General features: G+C 35.8%; 1 protein-coding gene across 1 annotated transcript; it reads right to left on the reverse strand.

The window, feature by feature from the left end:
* Positions 1-716: 716 nt before the first annotated feature.
* Positions 717-20,103, reverse strand: LOC144433638 (transcription elongation factor SPT5-like). Its single transcript, XM_078121983.1, has 23 exons — positions 20,035-20,103; positions 18,818-18,902; positions 18,224-18,437; positions 17,635-17,773; positions 17,120-17,251; positions 16,382-16,484; positions 15,798-16,049; positions 15,085-15,248; positions 14,768-14,873; positions 14,091-14,166; positions 13,633-13,790; positions 10,985-11,140; positions 10,705-10,802; positions 9,502-9,571; positions 8,882-9,007; positions 8,282-8,407; positions 7,817-8,000; positions 7,321-7,426; positions 6,654-6,769; positions 6,362-6,467; positions 5,874-6,091; positions 3,270-3,571; positions 717-2,788 (listed from the first exon to the last, which is right to left on the reverse strand). The coding sequence occupies exons 2-23, from the start codon at positions 18,890-18,892 to the stop codon at positions 2,543-2,545; spliced, it is 3,273 nt and encodes a 1,090-aa protein (XP_077978109.1). The 5' UTR covers positions 18,893-18,902; positions 20,035-20,103; the 3' UTR covers positions 717-2,542.
* Between the last annotated feature and the right edge of the window lie 165 nt (positions 20,104-20,268).

The following is a 20,268-nucleotide window of genomic DNA, read 5'->3' on the forward strand; positions in this document are numbered from 1 at the left end:
CTCTTGTTTTCAGTTTAGGATTATTTTGCTAATGTTCACTGTCCTATGGAGTCCTCTTGCATTCAGTTTAGGATTATTTTGCTAATGTTCACTGTCCTATGGAGTCCTCTTGCATTCAGTTTAGGATTATTTTGCTAATGTTCACTGTCCTATGGAGTCCTCTTGCATTCAGTTTAGGATTATTTTGCTAATGTTCACTGTCCTATGGAGTCCTCTTGCATTCAGTTTAGGATTATTTTGCTAATGTTCACTGTCCTATGGAGTCCTCTTGCATTCAGTTTAGGATTATTTTGCTAATGTTCACTGTCCTATGGAGTCCTCTTGCATTCAGTTTAGGATTATTTTGCTAATGTTCACTGTCCTATGGAGTCCTCTTGCATTCAGTTTAAGCTTATTTTGCTAATGTTCACTGTCCTATGGAGTCCTCTTGTTTTCAGTTTAGGATTATTTTGCTAATGTTCACTGTCCTATGGAGTCCTCTTGCATTCAGTTTAGGATTATTTTGCTAATGTTTACTGTCCTATGGGGTCCTCATGTTGTCAGTTTAGGGTTATTTTGCTAATGTTCACTGCCAGGCCAGGCTACCAGTTTTAGAAAGTAGTAGTCCACTAGGACTACCAAAGAAAACCATTAATGTTGAGCCCTGTAGAGATAAATACTGAGAAATGTAGGAAATGAAATGAAGATCATACAAAATCACTTATTAAGGCTTTGTGTAATCTCACATACTTTAATTTACCAAATTTTAATCTCGATATTAAAGACAGCGAAAAATGAAAATATGCTGACAGCAAGCAACATCCTACATAATAAATGAAACTTTACTCTTTGTAAACTGTAAAAAATATGTCCATAACATCCCATGTACGTTAGATGTTCCTGTATTCTTGCATCGGTTTCACTTCGTTAAAGGTAACACAGAAGAAGTCATCACTGGTGTATGTTCTTTTCAATGAAATGTACATGCCCATTCCACTTATGTAAGTTTTCCATTTTGCATTATTGTTGTTACGTTCAATTTAAAACATTATTGATGTCAAACATCCCTGTCCAAAGAAATTTAAACTCTTTTCTCTTTTCCTCAGAACCAATTTTACCACAGGTTAAATATCCCTAAATGTCACTTTCATCACAACCAATGAAATGTACATCCCAGTTCTTCTCAAATAACTTTAATGATGTGTACTTTGTCATGGGTTATTAGTGACAGATGCCGATTTCAATTGTCATTTTCATGACCAATAAAATGTACACTTCTTTCCTCCCAGATATTGCATTTTCTTACTTTGCCATTGATGGTAGGCATTCACTTCAACACACCTAAGTTATTCATTTCAGCACACTTAAAGTGGCCATATGGATGAGAACTTGGTATTTATTTTGGATATTTATTTCATAAAACAGCTTCACTAAGTTTTTCTACTTGAAAAAATAATGTGAAATAACATATACCAAGTCCATGTTCATAACTAAATACATTGCAAAAAGATGCAAAAAGTGCAAAAAGTTTGTTATTGTACGTACAATAACAAACATTTTACACATTGTTTGATGTTTTGCCGTTTATTGAGTTGTGAACATGGACTTGGTATATGTTATTTCACATTATTTTTTCAAGTAGAAAAACTTAGTGAAGCTGTTTTATGAAATAAATATCCAAAATAAATACCAAATTCTCATCCATATGGCCACTTTAAGTTGACAAAACTGTCTGTTCCAATGAAATGTACACATCATTCCTCTCAGATAGTGTTTATTAATGCCTAATTTACCAGAGTTATCGATGATAGGTGTCCATTTCAACATACTTAAGGGGACAATCGCACAATGTCACACAAGCTCAATAAGTGAACTTAGTTCATTTAGAGGGGAGGGGGTCTGGTGTCAATGCGATTTCTGAACCTCATTTTAGCGCTTCTAACCAAATTTCTAAAATTTTCACAATGATAACAGCTTCTGTATTTACTAGTTAGATGTTGATAAGTTGGATAGAAATGTACTTCTAATGTGAGATATGGTGCTGGGTTTCCGGTAGTGTTTTGATGTGTTTACCATCATCTCAGTATTAAAACAGATTCATCAGGTTGGAAATTCATGTTTACCATCATGTTTTTACATTATATCAATCGTAGTGGTGTGACCACTACAGTTTTCATCACAGTTTACATCATATATAAATGTGTGATGTCACACTTGTGAATGTTCATTTAGGGGGAGGGGGAGAGGGTTTTGACCTATACGAATGGTGTTTATTTATTGAACTTGTATGACATCATGTGATCGTTCCTAAGTTGTCACTTTTTTTCCACTGATGAAAATGTACACTTTCTTCTTCTCAGTAGTAGTGATTATTTTGCTATGGGTCATACATGTTTACTTTAAGTTATTCACTTCAGCACAGTTTAGTTGTCAACATTTTCTGGACCAATGAAATGTACACTCCTTTCCTATGTCTAGTTTTCCATGGGTTATTGATGACACATGTTCATTTCAAACTGTCTGGACCAATGAAAATGTACACTTCTCCCCCTTCTGGTACTTTTTACACAACAAGTTTGCCAAGATGTCTGAGCTGTAAAATTTTCAGCTGTACATCAGTACCACCTTGGTCCATTTTCACAATACCGTCCTGACCATCAATGTTTATGAGTATTCCCGTAGATTCTCTGTCCTCTCCCAAAATGACCTTGACCTTGTCCTGTTTGGAGGGCATAACTGGTTCTAAATGGTCACAGTGCATGGTGACAACACGGTCTTCATCTTGAATAAACACGGAACACATCGCACCCTACAAAACAGAAATGTACAAATATCTCATTTTTCACACCTAAATCTTTTGCAGTCATTTTTGAAACAAGTGTCACAAGAGGGCGCCCTACTGTGGAAAAATGAGTGCTAAATCATATGGCAGTACAGAAAGCAGTCAACAAAATGAACCAAAGTGTCTCTGAAAATGACATGATCTGGAACAAAGTTGGCAGAATGTTTTCACTGGTTGAGAATGCAAAACACTTTTGCCGCGAAACGTTGCCATGGGAAATTAAGATTTTTTCAAAGGAGACTATAGTATTCAACCACCATGGCCCTCAATTTGGGTGCAATAGCTGTTTGCAAACAGCACTCCTAGTGGCCAAACTATACAATCTTTTGTTTTTCTGATAACTAGAATATGGTGTATTGCATAGTGTACATAATATCTTTATGTGGCTAGATCACAAAATCTTCCCATCCTGGGTTTCTTTAATTTCCACTCTCAATATTTTACTTACCGAAATACCACGAATAACTCCAGTTTTGAAAATAAGTACAGGATCATCATGTGTTTCTTTAATTTTCACTTCAATATCGACAGTCTGCCATTCTGTTGTACTGGGGTCTAAACCGCCACCTGGTGTGAGTGGGTTGAACCCTGATGGGGAGGGGGCTCCAGGAGTCATAGGGAACCCAGTAGGACTTGGACTAGAGTGGTAACCACCTGGTGATGGTGATGCTTGGTAGCCTCCTGGTGAGGGAGTGGGTTGGTAACCACCAGGACTGGGTGCTGGTTGGTAATTGGCAGGACTTGGTGTACCTGAAACACAGTCAACAAGATTGAAAATTAGCTATATATAAACACAAACAAAACAAGTCAGAAACTGTTTCCTAAAATAGGTGATGTTAATATTTGAGAACAGTTATCTGTATGTTGCAGATTTCTAGATTTACATGCTGGCTTCTGAACAAGGCCCAAGCCGACCTCGTCTGACAATGAGATCTATATCAGAACTATGCAATGGATTGTTGTGATAGAAGTAGCAGAGAAGCCAAGACTCTGACACTGGTGGCGCTATAACTGTTTTATTACTTACCATGGTATCCACCAGGTGATGGTTGATATGGTATGTATGAGACTCTGACACTGGTGGCGCTATAACTGTTCTATTACTTACCATGGAATCCACCAGGTGATGGTTGATATGGTATGTATGAGACTCTGACACTGGTGGGGCTATAACTGTTCTTTCACTTACCATGGAATCCACCAGGTGATGGTTGATATGGTATGTATGAGACTAAGACACTGGTGGCGCTATAACTGTTCTATTACTTACCATGGAATCCACCAGGTGATGGTTGATATGGTATGTATGAGACTCTGACACTGGTGGCGCTATAACTGTTCTATTACTTACCATGGTATCCACCAGGTGATGGTTGATATGGTATGTATGAGACTAAGACATTGGTGGCGCTATAACTGTTCTATTACTTACCATGGTATCCACCAGGTGATGGTTGATATGGTATGTATGAGACTCTGACACTGGTGGCGCTATAACTGTTCTATTACTTACCATGGTATCCACCAGGTGATGGTTGATATGGTATGTATGAGACTAAGACATTGGTGGCGCTATAACTGTTCTATTACTTACCATGGTATCCACCAGGTGATGGTTGATATGGTATGTATGAGACTCAGACATTGGTGGCGCTATAACTGTTCTATTACTTACCATGGTATCCACCAGGTGATGGTTGATATGGTATGTATGAGACTCAGACATTGGTGGCGGTATAACTGTTCTATTACTTACCATGGTATCCACCAGGTGATGGTTGATATGGTATGTATGAGACTCTGACACTGGTGGCGCTATAACTGTTCTATTACTTACCATGGTATCCACCAGGTGATGGTTGATATGGTATGTATGAGACTAAGACATTGGTGGCGCTATAACTGTTCTATTACTTACCATGGAATCCACCAGGTGATGGTTGATATGGTATGTATGAGACTCTGACACTGGTGGCGCTATAACTGTTCTATTACTTACCATGGTATCCACCAGGTGATGGTTGATATGATATGTATGAGACTCAGACATTGGTGGCGCTATAACTGTTCTATTACTTACCATGGTATCCACCAGGTGATGGTTGATATGGTATGTATGAGACTCTGACACTGGTGGCGCTATAACTGTTCTATTACTTACCATGGAATCCACCAGGTGATGGTTGATATGGTATGTATGAGACTCTGACACTGGTGGGGCTATAACTGTTCTTTCACTTACCATGGAATCCACCAGGTGATGGTTGATATGGTATGTATGAGACTCTGACACTGGTGGCGCTATAACTGTTCTATTACTTACCATGGTATCCACCAGGTGATGGTTGATATGGTATGTATGAGACTAAGACATTGGTGGCGCTATAACTGTTCTATTACTTACCATGGTATCCACCAGGTGATGGTTGATATGGTATGTATGAGACTCTGACACTGGTGGCGCTATAACTGTTCTATTACTTACCATGGTATCCACCAGGTGATGGTTGATATGGTATGTATGAGACTAAGACATTGGTGGCGCTATAACTGTTCTATTACTTACCATGGTATCCACCAGGTGATGGTTGATATGGTATGTATGAGACTCAGACATTGGTGGCGCTATAACTGTTCTATTACTTACCATGGTATCCACCAGGTGATGGTTGATATGGTATGTATGAGACTAAGACATTGGTGGCGCTATAACTGTTCTATTACTTACCATGGTATCCACCAGGTGATGGTTGATATGGTATGTATGAGACTCTGACACTGGTGGCGCTATAACTGTTCTATTACTTACCATGGTATCCACCAGGTGATGGTTGATATGGTATGTGTGAGACTCTGACACTGGTGGCGCTATAACTGTTCTATTACTTACCATGGAATCCACCAGGTGATGGTTGATATGGTATGTATGAGACTCTGACACTGGTGGCGCTATAACTGTTCTATTACTTACCATGGTATCCACCAGGTGATGGTTGATATGGTATGTATGAGACTCTGACACTGGTGGCGCTATAACTGTTCTATTACTTACCATGGTATCCACCAGGTGATGGTTGATATGGTGAGTATGTGTGATCACTACTACTGTACACTGTAGAACTGCCACCTGGTGTGGCTGGTGTGTATGGACCATTACTTGGTGGAGTGTCAGCTGAATAGCCTGGAGTAGCAGGATTTGGTGTAGACATGTAGCCTGCAGGTGATGGTGTGGACTCGTCAAACTTGTAGTCAAAGTCATCGGATGACGACCTGCAAAACAAACAAATTTAAATTTGTAAAGTTGAATTTAACACCAGATGATTTTTACACCTGTGTTCAAATTCAAAATCTTGAGGTTTATGATAGATTATTTAATTTCAAATAAAAAATGTAAATGCAACCATGGTTTCTAAATTTACAAAGTTATGCACTATGCTTCTGAATTTGGTTTTGAAAACTATCTGCCAAACTTGAACTTAATGTAAGCTCCAAATCATAACTTATAAATACCACAATCTGTGACGTCACTGTTGTCCTTACCTAGACGGTGTGTTGGGATTCGTGGGGTCCCAGGCTCCTGTTTGTCCAGGGGTCCGACTACCATCATGCATGGGTGTTTGTGCACCATAGTGAGGTGTTCTGCTTCCTGTAATGTAAAAAGAAGTATTGAGTGATTTAAGGAAACACAAACATGTCCACAAAATCACAAAACATCAATTGTCATTTATGAAGAAGAATCTTTGTTTTCAGAGTATGACGTAATACTTGTCTAAATAAATTTTGTACACTGCCTGCAATCAGTTACATCAACTAGAATTGTGTGTCTATTTACCATCATGGACTGGTGTCTGTGAACCATACATTGGTGTACGTGAACCATACATCGGGGTCTGTGCTGAGTAAAGTGGTGTACGGCCGTAAGTTGAAGCACCACCAGATCTGGGTTGACTGTAAAACAAACGAGATACAAAAGTCAGTGTTGTATATTTGTTTGGAAATGTTATCATTGATGAAAACAGGCACAGGTTCCACCAGTTTTATATCTTCTGACTTTCAATGGACACATCTAAATCATAATACAATCACACGACAATCCTTATACCACAGTGTAAGTTTAATTTCTGAAATTGAAATTCTGAGCTTGTACATATCTACCAGGGTATACTTGTGTGTAGGTTTGTTTTATCTTTATTACGTTTGAAATCACATTTTCATCATGAAATGATGGAAAGACATGTTGACCTCTTTAATTATGAGTGATTTTATAGAACACAGACTAAACACCATCTGATGACAGAGATGGATTTTAGGGGTGAACCCAGGGTACAATCGAGTGACAACCATCCCCTGTGTAGTGTGTACAAGTCCCCCTGCGTGTACAGAATACATGGCATTGTATGGAGAGATATGTACTAAATATTGGAAACAGGAACAGGTCTATTCATATCTGTCTATAGTTGTAAAAGTGTTAATAATTCATCTATAAATTATGTACTTACTTGACAGGATTCAAGCGACTTCTGTCTACTGATATTGTTTTACAGTTTGTATGTAATTCAACACGTGCTGTAGATTCTGTGGCATCTTTAACTATACCAATATAACCTGTACAAGTACAAAACAAAATGGAGAACTTAAACTTAGTATGTTTGCTGTACTTTCATCTCTGGTCAAGGAAGGAGTTTGTCTGATTCATTAGCAAGACATTCTGAATGTCGACTGTAGGCATAATTTCTAAAGCTATACAGTTCATAGACCAGATACAGACTGATTGCCTTCCATAAGGGCAAAACAGCACAGTCTTTTGAGTTTGTTCCTACACGCATAGACAGAATGCAAAATTCTGAGCTAACACACATGATACATCCCTTAGTTGGTAATTTTCATTAGAATGCAAATTACTCAGCACATAATTAACAAGAATGTCAACAACATACATCTGTAAGTCTATATTGTAATAAACCAAATATTCTAAATTTAGTACACATAACTCACCTTTGAATGGTCCCTGACATATCCTGACAGTCTGACCAATAAGTTCATTATCTCGACGTCCTCTACCTCTACCTGCCCCTCCCTGTCCACCTCCCCTACCCCCTCTAGTCCCACCACTACTTGGATGGGCAGGACTACTGATACGAGGTGACATATAACCACTGACAGGGTCTGTCTGTGCAGGCTAATAAAATAAAAATGATAATTTGCATATAAGGTTATTCAACACATGGAAATTATATACTAGTAAATGCAATGTACAAATTATTATGCTGTTTTGGAATTGATTTATTGTTGATATAGAAAATACAGTAGAAACGTGTCTAACTATTTGGAAAATACCACATACAATATATTCACAAATGATCAATGCTAAATCTTGGGATGATTTTTGAACCATGGGTATCCTCTAATATTGATTTGCTATTTCACTAAACAAAATGGCTACACAAGAGAGTGACTTACCCTTGAGCCTCCAGCAAGTACAATATGTCTTGTCCTACATACAAATATACCACCATTCTCTGTCATCATTCTTGAATGTAAGAATGCAAAACTACGATAGATGTGTTTGACTTCACCTTGTCTGCCCTGTGTAAGTAAATATTTACCAATACTTTAACTTGTCAGATTGTGAAAAGATATGACAAAAATACTCCCCCCAATATTGGGGTAAAAGATATCACCTATTATCACATAATGTAAATGTGCGTATATTCATAACTTTTTGTAATATTGATGTGTTCTATGTCAGACACATGTACCCATCAGGGTTAGGATTGTAGAACACACAAGGTCAGTACTTCTATCTGAAAACCATTGTCTACAAATGCCTACAAATTGATATTGCCATTATTACCACTAAAAGCTGACACTCTTTATTTGTGACATTGGTGTGGTTCATTTGACAAACAATGCAATTTCACAACAATAGCTTGGGTTGTTATCTGCCTTTGTTTATTCTTGACCCAGAAATAAAGCTTGAGCTTTGAACTTTGACCTTTAGCTTGTGTTCAGACAATGGTTGACTTTGTGTTTGAGGACAAGTATTCCATAACCACTTACTGAATGTGGTCCATCAATCACTTTGACAATGTCTTTGACTTGAATGTTATTCTGTTCAGCGTCTAGTGCCACTGCATGTCTTGAGTCTTTCTTTCTTGTTACTGCTTGGTGCTTGACAGATACCACCTGCATATACAAAACAAAATAATCGTTTTAACAATAACTAGGTAAACATCAATGTTCATTTGAAAATATATTTCCCAATGTAAATCTACTTCATTGCTGGCCTTACTGGTCTTTGGGAAATTTTGGTACAAATCACTACTCTCTAGTAAACATAGAGACACAAACATATAATGACACACACACACACACACACACACACACACATACTATATCCTGTTGTATATATTGTGTAAACACTTACTTTTCATACACACACACACACACACACACACATACACACACACACACACACACTGTATCCTGTTGCATATATTGTAAACACTTACTTTTCATAAACACCAATGATAGCTAGATTCTGATGCTCAGACAATAACTTCATCAGATTAGCACAACATTTGCTTCTTACATTAAAACAATCATCAAATCTCAGGTTAACTGTTATTATGCGCCATGAAAAAAGCTACACATGTTGATAAACTTTCTGACTGTCTTACCTTGCCATGCATGTTAAGAACTTGAAATGATTCTCTCTCTAAACGAACAATCACACCAACTGTTTGGGGACTGAGAACAAAAAAGCAACATATAAAACAGTCAAAAATTGCACAGAACATCACTTTATTTACTGAAACAATTTGAATGACCACAGACAAGTATCCTATAAAAGGAACTGACAGTGTGGTTCAGTGTATTTGAATCTCTCAATCTAAATTTATAGTTTTATTCACACTGTTCTGTTCAATGGTACTAGACAACTAATCCACACTGAAATTTTGTAACACATTATACAACCCATAAGACCAAAGCAAAGCGTTTCATGTTTGTACCACAATCATTTATAGCATCAATATCAAGTGTAAAAGTATACTGTTTCATTTGCTAATTGACCACATTAGAAAGGCCATGCTAGGCTTGTAAATAAACCAATTGAAACAGTATACTTTTACACTTGATATGAATGCTATAAAGGAGCCCAGCATATAGAGGAAGTGTTTTACTTCAGTGTTACTCGTTGTAATACAGTGTATGAATGCTATAAAGGAGCCCAGCATATAGAGGAAGTGTTTTACTTCAGTGTTACTCATTGTAATACAGTGTATGAATGCTATAAAGGAGCCCAGCATATAGAGGAAGTGTTTTACTTCAGTGTTACTCATTGTAATACAGTGTATGAATGCTATAAAGGAGCCCAGCATATAGAGGAAGTGTTTTACTTCAGTGTTACTCATTGTAATACAGTGTATGAATGCTATAAAGGAGCCCAGCATATAGAGGAAGTGTTTTACTTCAGTGTTACTCATTGTAATACAGTGTATGAATGCTATAAAGGAGCCCAGCATATAGAGGAAGTGTTTTACTTCAGTGTTACTCATTGTAATACAGTGTATGAATGCTATAAAGGAGCCCAGCACATAGAGGAAGTGTTTTACTTCAGTGTTACTCGTTGTAATATTATCAATACATTTCATTATGTGCCTGTTCTTTAACAAAAACAAATGAATACACCATTCAGCTCAATTTTACAAACTTTCAAAACTCATACAGGGAACAAGTCCAAAAATCCACCTAACTTTCCCAAATGTTTATTTCCTGGAGTTGACCATTAAAATATGTCCAATTCTTCACTGAACACTGAACATACTTATCCTTTTTGAGTAACTACATTGTAAAATTACATGCAAGTGTACTATACTTACTCTAGCTGGACAAGATCTCCCCACTGGAATTGTCCAAGGGAATCAACACCAGAACTCATCTCCGTACACAGCTGGAGATCTTTTGGCAGTACTTTGAGCTATAAACAAAACAGAACACACAAATTACAACACACATACACAGTCTGTGTTTATGCGTGTGTATGTTATACATGGTTTATGAAATACTGAAATTGTTTATGTCTACTTTCAAAGTTAAAGATTGAAGATAACAAAACTAGTCTTTACATTAGGAGAATATGTACTATGCTACAGTACTTACCTCGTGCATTGTGAGATCTGAGAACAGAATCACCATGTTTTCTTCCACCCTTACAATAAGACCAGTATCACCTATGTACCGACCTGATATCACTTTGACGTGATCTCCCATAGAGAAATGTTTACGCAGCTCATGTGCTGGGAAATCAAGTGGTTCCTATCAAGTGAAAACATAGATAAAGAACATTATATACCTGGATATTGAACACTTTATACCATGCATTGCACACTTTACACATTATGAGCCTCGACGACAAATTTCTTAGAAAATCAGAGCTCTTAAATATCTCCAATATATCCAAGTGTTGCCATATGAAAACTTTTTTGTGGTCTTTTTTTGAAAAAAGAAAAACTTAAAAAATATTGTTTTCAAGGAACTTGAGAATCCTTTGTTTTTCCATACACTTAACGCAATAGTCGGCAGCCATATTGGATTCTAAAATGACTAAATTTTGATATCAATTTGACCTCTATTTTTGTAAGGTGACCACCCTTATATTTTTTCTAATGATATTGACTGGAGTAGGGCAAAATACCTATGATGGATAAACTGACATCAACTGACCACAAGAGGGCAGTAGACATGTACAGTTTTACAAAGTGACAAAAGTTCTTTGACCTGTGATACATTTCTTGGTTAATTAATTGATTAGTATGATTGTGTTAACATTTGTAGAAGTAATCACATTTTTTATGTGTCTCAATTAAAAATGAAGCGAGATGTTATGTGTATTATAATTGTTATCATAAAATACACCAAGACTAACCGTACATTTTGACAAATGTGAACAATGTTAACTTGCAAACAGAACTTGAATGAAACAGTGTTCAGCATGATTTTTATTGAAAGGGTAAACTTCTTGTATACATTTATTTAGCCAATGATTTTGTTAAGAGCAGTACGTAGGGAAAACTATCACAGCTCCACACAAGTTCTCTTCTTCCACTTTTGATTTGTAGCAAATGATGTTTGAGAAACTATGGTATGTCAGTTTTACCATTAATTGTTGTCCCCCCACCCCACCCCACCACACCCGACCCCACCCCACCCCACCCACTATGTGCAAAGCTTCTTCAAATACATTGTCAATGTATTGTGATTATCATTTACAGATAAATTTGTGCCAGTGGTTTGGAGAAATTAGTGGATACAAATCTGTATCTGTTCTAACAACAAACTATGTTTAGCCTGGCCAAACTGTAAGGTGGCTGACACATCAAACTCTACCATGATTTCATTCATTTTGAGCATACATGTCAATTCAACAAAATGTACCAATATGTCACTTTCCAAGAATTCTCACATAGTCATTTGCATATCCATAATGTAATTTGCATATCAATAACATCCTTTGCAATCATAGCCCTAGGATAGGCTTGTCTAAAAACCCTACACAACTCAACACACAGCTTTCAGCTACGCTATGTTTTAGCAGTACACTGATCTGATTACAGAAACTGCAATTTAATCTTAAATGAACATAAACTAATTTCCTGAGTGACGTTACTTTGTACCGTTGCCAGATATCAATTCTAGGAAAATGACAATAGACTACAGCTGATCATCAAATTATATCAAGTATGACTCACTCACAAATGTATAAATAAATTCCATTTCAGTAATTAAGGAAATGATATATTGATTGTATACCACTGTAAATCACTGACTGGAATAAACTGTCTGGTAACTACTTTTTATTGATTTCATGGTGATGTATGTATTTGTGACATAATTTTAATAACACAGACATCATTGTGAACAAACCTATTTAATGATTTCATGGTGATGTATTTACTTGTAACATAATAACACATACATCAATACAGAACAAACCTATTTAATGATTTCATGGTGATGTATTTACTTGTAACATAATAACACAGACATCAATACAGAACAAACCTATTTAATGATTTCATGGTGATGTATTTACTTGTAACATAATAACACAGACATCAATACAGAACAAACCTATTTAATGATTTCATGGTGATGTATTTATTTGTAACATAATAACACAGACATCAATACAGAACAAACCAATCACTATTTATTTAATGAAGCCAATTTTCTTCCTAAAATATCAAAATAAATCTAAATCTCTCAATAGATTACTGTCAATAGTTAAAATTCCCTAACATTGAAAGATCTCACACCATATCATGAAGATGACTGGTGGTTTCTATTAACCCAAAAAACCAAAGTGTAATAAAAATTTCATCCAATTCAACTTAACAAGGCCACTTACAAAAAATAAAGGTACACATGTATTTTCATTAAGTTTGAATTCTTGAGAGTCATTTCATGATTTTATATCACATGTGTTAGGGCTTACATATGATTGCCAAGAAATACTTATTTGAAACTTGTTCATCATTCATTGTTCAGTGGATATCCTTGCCATGGGCATGCATTGTGACATGGGAATTAGCAGACATATATATATAATAACTGAATGTGAATATTTATGATTGCTAAGTGTTTGTTACCTTTAAATAAAACAATTAAGTAGAAGAAAATCAATCAAAAACAAGGATCAAAACAAAAATGTAAAAACAGCCACAGTCCCTGTAAAAAAAAATTATTCGACTTGAGACAATGTTTGAGTTTCAGTAACAAATGAAAACAATGAAAATGGGTATATTCACCTTGAGATCTTCATGTTTTGGTACCATAGTAACTTTATCACCATCTACAGTAATAACTTTACCCTGTAGATGTACCAATTCTCCTTCTATTACTTCTACATTATCACCTGGTGCCAAGTTGTGTAAACTCTTCTCTCCTGATTTTGCTTCTGGAACCACTGAAAAGCTTAGTCAAGGTAATAACAGATGCCACAAAAAATTACTGTCCCAAACAACTATACAAAAACCTTTCAATATTTATGTGAATCCCATATTGTTGCATAAGTATTACCTTATAATTGGCGTCATAGCGATTTACTAGACACTCTTTTGTGCAGGACAAAGTTGACAAGGTATGTAATATTACATTGCAAGTATGATTAGAGCAAAACACTAATACTCTGCACAGATTTGACTGACTGGCTCTTCTCTGTCTTCTTCAAAAGTTTTCTCAAAAGCAGGACAATATCAAAGGATACATTCAATATCAAGGTTTTCAGGTTGGTCTTCAAATCGTTCTAACTCTGACAATGTTGGCTTTATACCTTCTGTGAGCTACAATGTAAAACAACAATATCAACAATAAATATGGTGACAAACTATATGATATGAAAGTATATACCATGAAAAAAAGAAAGATTATTCTGAAGACGTTAACTGTACAGAAAGGACATTATTTTGTCTCAATCAATCTAGTTTTTGGAAACATTCTAGGTCGGTTCTTTTCTAGTACTCTTTGTACTTTATGACTTAATTTTTTTATTCACTTCAGTTTTACATTGTAGTGTTTTCTCTTTCTTTTGTTTTAATTGTATGGGCTGATGGCTTGAAATAAAGATAATAATAATAAAGTGATTATAGCTTGATCTATATATTATCAATTGTTCTGTTAACTGACGACTTTCTTACTTTATATATATGTGATTTGAAATGATAGAAACTGACTGAGCATAATATGCCAGTACCAAAAGTAGAACTATACAGTAGTATTTCCTCACACAGCGTTTCTTGCAGATCTACGAAAATTTCTAATATCTCTGACCAATGAAATACCATACAGAAAATAAGAATAGAAACTATGTAAAATTTGTTTTTCGCAATTTAAAATACCATTGTTCCATTTACATGAGTCTATTTAAGTTCACACACTACTTACAATTGCACTCATTGCAAATGTCTTGTAAAGAAATCCCCTTCTGCTGTATCTGTTGCCCTCAAATATAAGAAAGTCACCATCAGTTGTAACTTCACCGCCAACAGCCCTGAAAGAAAGACACAAGACAACAACTGATCAATTCAGTGAAATGTGCTAATAACCATGTGTTTGTTTGATAATAAACAAGAAATGTTCATTTCTATGGGTGGAAATTCAAAAACTGATAACAAAAATATATCACACTCTCTCCACTACTGCCTATATCTTTGATGAATACACCTTTACATGACTGTTCCAGTAAATCAAATCATTCTCACCTGATAGCCTCAACATCAAACAGTTTTTGTGGTGGTTTCTTGTTCCTTTTTTTCTTTTCCTGGATATCAGCAGCTGTTCTAACCAGTCCCCTAGGTCTTGTATAGTCTACACGTGGTACTAACTTTAATGTCACTTGATTCTGGGCTGGTTCTACGTAATCCACCTGTAGTATGGTATACAGTTATTAAATTAGAAATATTACAAACTGTCTATACTTCTAATTGCCATTTCATCTGTCTCTCTTTTTATGTATTTTAATATATTTGTATTGTGTACAATTACCTGCATGTTATTGTGAAATGACCGTTTTGGATAAGGATTAAAATTTAGGTGTTATAAACAGTGAATATGACAGAACCCAATGATGTACAAGTGTCAGTGATTCATACTCAAAGTATCTGGATGAGTGGTGTTCTCTGCAGTCATACTTTCACAAGCACACTGAGTGAAAGTGCAGTAGAAAACAAGCAAGAGCTTAAATACCCCAAGTACCCACTTTGGCAATCATGCATCATGTGATTCTGTTATTATTACATTGTGTTATCAAGAAACACATATGTGTGTCCATGTGTTTTTGATCAGATGTGTTTATTTGCATACAGGCATGTTTTCAATATTACACAGCAGTACCAATAGTATACATGTGCACTGATGCAAGTAATGACTGGTACATATGTAATAATATCTAATTTGACAATAGAAATATACAAACCTGTGCCAAGTCATCCTTGAACACACCTCTCTTCAATCTGACCCATGACTTAGATTTCAATGTGACTACTTCTTTGACAACCTTGAGTACATCAGGCATTTCTTTAATTGGCACCATCTGCTGAGTCCACTGACCAAGTCTTAAGTTTCCCACACCTTCAATTGCATGTTTGACATGAGTTTGTTTAAAGGATTCAATATAGATGTAACCCTTCAGTCCTTCTACGGCCACCACAGATTTGATTTGTAATGGCTGCAAAAATAGAATACAAATATCATGTAAGGTCCAGGTCTATAATATGATAACAAACATACTACAAATAGTTGACTCAGGAACCAGGAAACTATCGATCTTAAAAGACCAGGAACCTATCGATCTTAAAAGACCAGGAACATATCAATCTTAAAAAATGTTCAATTTTTAAAATCAAGGCTGGTGGGTAAGTATAATGTACTTTACCTCTGAATATACATTCCTCAAAGTCCAAAATCAAGTTTATGATCTATACACACAGTAATAAACAATCTGGTCATGACCAACTAAACTTGGCCACAACCAACTAAACTTGGCCACAACCAACTTACTTCTTCCTTCTGGTGCACATAAGCTATGTACTTCCTCATCAGAAATATAGCAGTGGCTTTTTCTTCTCCAATCTTACACTTCACCATCCACAAGTTAGGGTCTCTATATGACAGGGGAGACAACATATGTACATTTAGTAGTTACCAAAGACTTGAACTGTTTCTAGTCATTACAAAGAGATAGGATTTTTCCAACCATGTAAAAGCAATACAATCAAAGATTCACACATGAAAGGGGAATCTGATTACATGAAAGGGGAATCTGATTAACTTTCTTAATTAATTAATCAAGCTGACATTTAAGATTTCACCTTCAAGCAAGAAGTTATCTCTATTGTTTTGTAATCTTAAAGTTGGCTCTATTGATTTATAATTTGATTTATGGCAGAAAGTGCCTCAAGGACAAATTTCTCTGAAATCAAAGTTTTTAAATTCTCTCCAAACTTCACCACATGAAAGCTTGTCCTTTTAAAGAATTAGGGGTTTCCTCACCTTGTTTTCAAGGAAATCATCAATATTTTATTTTCCCACCAAGTTAACAAAGTATTTGGTGGCCATTTTGGATTCTACAATGATTAAATTTTGATATCATTTTGTCATCTCTTTCAAAACTCTGTATGGTGACCCTTGATTTTGTTTTTGTGTTTGTTTCTTGATTTTAACTGAGAATACGTAAAAGATAAAGTTTAATGAGGAGCATTCTATATAACACTTGACATGTTGTGAGTGTATACTTACTTGACACCTGGTAGCAGACCTTGTTGAGTAATATCATCAGACATTTCATATTCTCCTTCATATCGACCACTAGCTGATGTATCGGCATATTTCCTCTTGTAGTACTCTTCAATCTCGTCCTCCTTTTGCTCACTACATTATACACAAGAACACATGTACACAGTCAATAAGACAAACTTGCATTTTAAGGGAAAACTTCCTTTCCAAGGTAAGCTAACAGTATTATATACCACAAGAAAACATACATACACTAACTCCAACACAATCTCACAAGTTTAATCTGAATGCATTTCAAAAGGAAAATAGTATCTTACATACTAGTGATAACTATGTATTTTGAAAGAAAAGAGCACTAAGATAAATCTGAACAGATACTGCTCACCGTTTGTTGACAGTTTAAGAATCACATTTACTGTAAACATCACATTTTACAAACCAAATATATGAAATTCTGAAACACTCCTTAATATGTTCAAACACAACCTGGAAATTAATTTTAATAAAAACATACTTACCGCCACATTTGATGCAGTCGTCTAGCTCCATGGCTTTCACGTTCAGTGTTATCAGCCACAGCATTCCTGTCAATCAAATCTTGAAACCCCTCCTCCACTTCTTCCTCTTCCTCATGATTATCAATGTCATCATCAACATCTAAAATAGACAACACAGTTTATGCTAGGGAGTCTAACTTTAAACTATCCATAGCCTGACCAAAATCCAAACTCCCTAGTTGAATAAAAATGTGTATCTATTATACAGTTGTACATCCTTATAGTGCTGGAATTTTTTTTTTTGTTTCCTAGTATTCCTTTAGATAACATATTATTTGTATTTTAATTTACACTGAAATGCAGGAGAAACCTGGCTGCATATGTGGTGCAACTTCACAAAATGATGTTCGTTAAGAAACAGAAAACTTACACATGAATAATATTCATATTACGGTACTTTGTTAGAGAAACTTAATGTAACCCTTATCCTCACCACAGCCATTATCTTTTACATGGACTTAACCTGAAGAGGGCTAAAAGTTTACAAACTAAATTGTTGAAAACTATCAACATTTTGATGACATTTCTTCTGTCTACAGTTATTCCTTACCAGCTTCTTCTAAGATAAACCCCCCATATCTTGATTTTTTCCTTGGATGTGTCTCATATTCTTCATCTTCTTCCGAATCATACTCATCTTCTTCTTCCATAAGATCTTCACCTTCCTCTTCATCTTGGTTGCCCTGACTACCAGCATCACTGCCAGCATCACTATTTACTTCTTGGTTGCCACGGTCACTCTCATTTCCACTATTGTCGGCTTCCTGCATATAGAATAGGGTATAATTTCATTGCTACATTAGTAGAGAAAATCCAAAAGTGGTGATGTAGTACTTTGGCTATGATTTATAATCAAGATTGCGAGTCACTATAGTGAACATGAATTCTAATCAAGCTAGGGAGTCAGTACAGCAGATATGATTTCTAATCAGGACAGGGAGTCACCTGGCGTGGGAGGTTAGAAATATTGTTTATGTTAAGAGTCCTCTATAACTTAAACCTGCATGTATCCTAAACTCAAATCAGTTTATGATTCAAGCCCACTATCCAGTTTCTACTTGACAAGTACATATCACAATCTAAAAACAGATAACTTACTCATTCATTGTTGGTGAAAATGACAAAGGAAAAGATTAATTCTTACCTCTGGCTCACTGTTCTCATTGAAACTGTGATCACTCTCGGCATCAGAAAAGGCACTGCCTTCACTGTCTGACATAATTATGTATCTATCAATCAAATGAGATGAAAATAAAGGATATATTAACTAATGATTATAGTATGAAAATAGTTTACAATAACCACTAAGCAGCATCGAGTGAAATGGCGACATCATTACATGTGAGTCATAATTCTTACACCCTTTTTGAGATATTGATATAACATTATGATATGAAAACACATTCCATATTCCCTGACCAAGAACCTTGAAATTGTAAGTTTTTCTAATTTCAAACACTGTCCCTATGTACACAAGCATATGCCACCATATTGGATATGTTGTTGAGTGTATGTAAGTTGGTAAGGAAGCAATGTAGGATTTGAGATTATGAAAATTTCCCATTTCATGACTTTAGTCATCAGAATGAAGTCATCATGTTAAAAAAGTAACAATTCGATCAATTGTTAGGATTTGACTGCTGTATCTGTAGGACGGAGACAGAAAAGAAACTATGTCAGATTCGAGTTCTGACTTACACCTTCTGCAAGCAAGACTAACTAACTTGATCTGAGACCAACAGTCAACATTTGCCTGACAGTGGTGAGTATATACCAGTAACTTTACCTTGGGTTTACTCTACTCAAGTTCACAGAAAATGTGGTGCTGTGACTGACGTCCATCAGATATAACAAAATAATAACTTTAGATTTGTCAGGAATTTTTCTATTTTTATTTTGGTACTACTACTACTACTACTACTACTACTACTACTACTACTGCTACTATCTATGGTAGAAAAAAGAAGCAATGTTGCAGAATGGGGGAATTATCATTTGGGTTTACTGATTTGCTGATACACAAAATACAGACAACAAAACCACACGTCTAAGCGTAGCGTGTAAATCAGAATACGAAAATCCTTGTTAGCTTAATAGGTGATAAAGAATTCTTTCAGAATTGTTCCTTCCACGTCCACGTTATCGCTGACTCAGTAATAATACAACTACAAATGAACGACCATGTGTGCACACATGCATACTCGTTGTTGTGTTTTGCCCTATTCAGGCCCCAATTTTCCATGGATCTCAATCAAAATGTTAATATTTTCGAACGTTATGTGGATCTATGGGACAGTTACTCTCAAAAAACACACATACAGATCACCTATTACGGACTACTTGCTCTAAATGAGTGCTTACCTTGACGAACACGATGGTCTTTCTGTCAACACACACAGTAAATATGGCGTAAGTTCTGTACAGGAAGTAGTGCCCCCAACGCCAAAGTGTTTTACGGTGGCCCACGGATAACTACACAGAACTTATGAGCTATCTAATTCACCCGTCAAATGTTAAACCATTGACTAGATAATGACTATCTGACGATATTCAAAGTATACGATATATTCTCTATGGTTTAATTCAAAACAAACT

The sequence above is a fragment of the Glandiceps talaboti genome, chromosome 4, assembly GCF_964340395.1.
Source record: "Glandiceps talaboti chromosome 4, keGlaTala1.1, whole genome shotgun sequence".
Lineage (NCBI taxonomy): Eukaryota > Metazoa > Hemichordata > Enteropneusta > Spengelidae > Glandiceps > Glandiceps talaboti.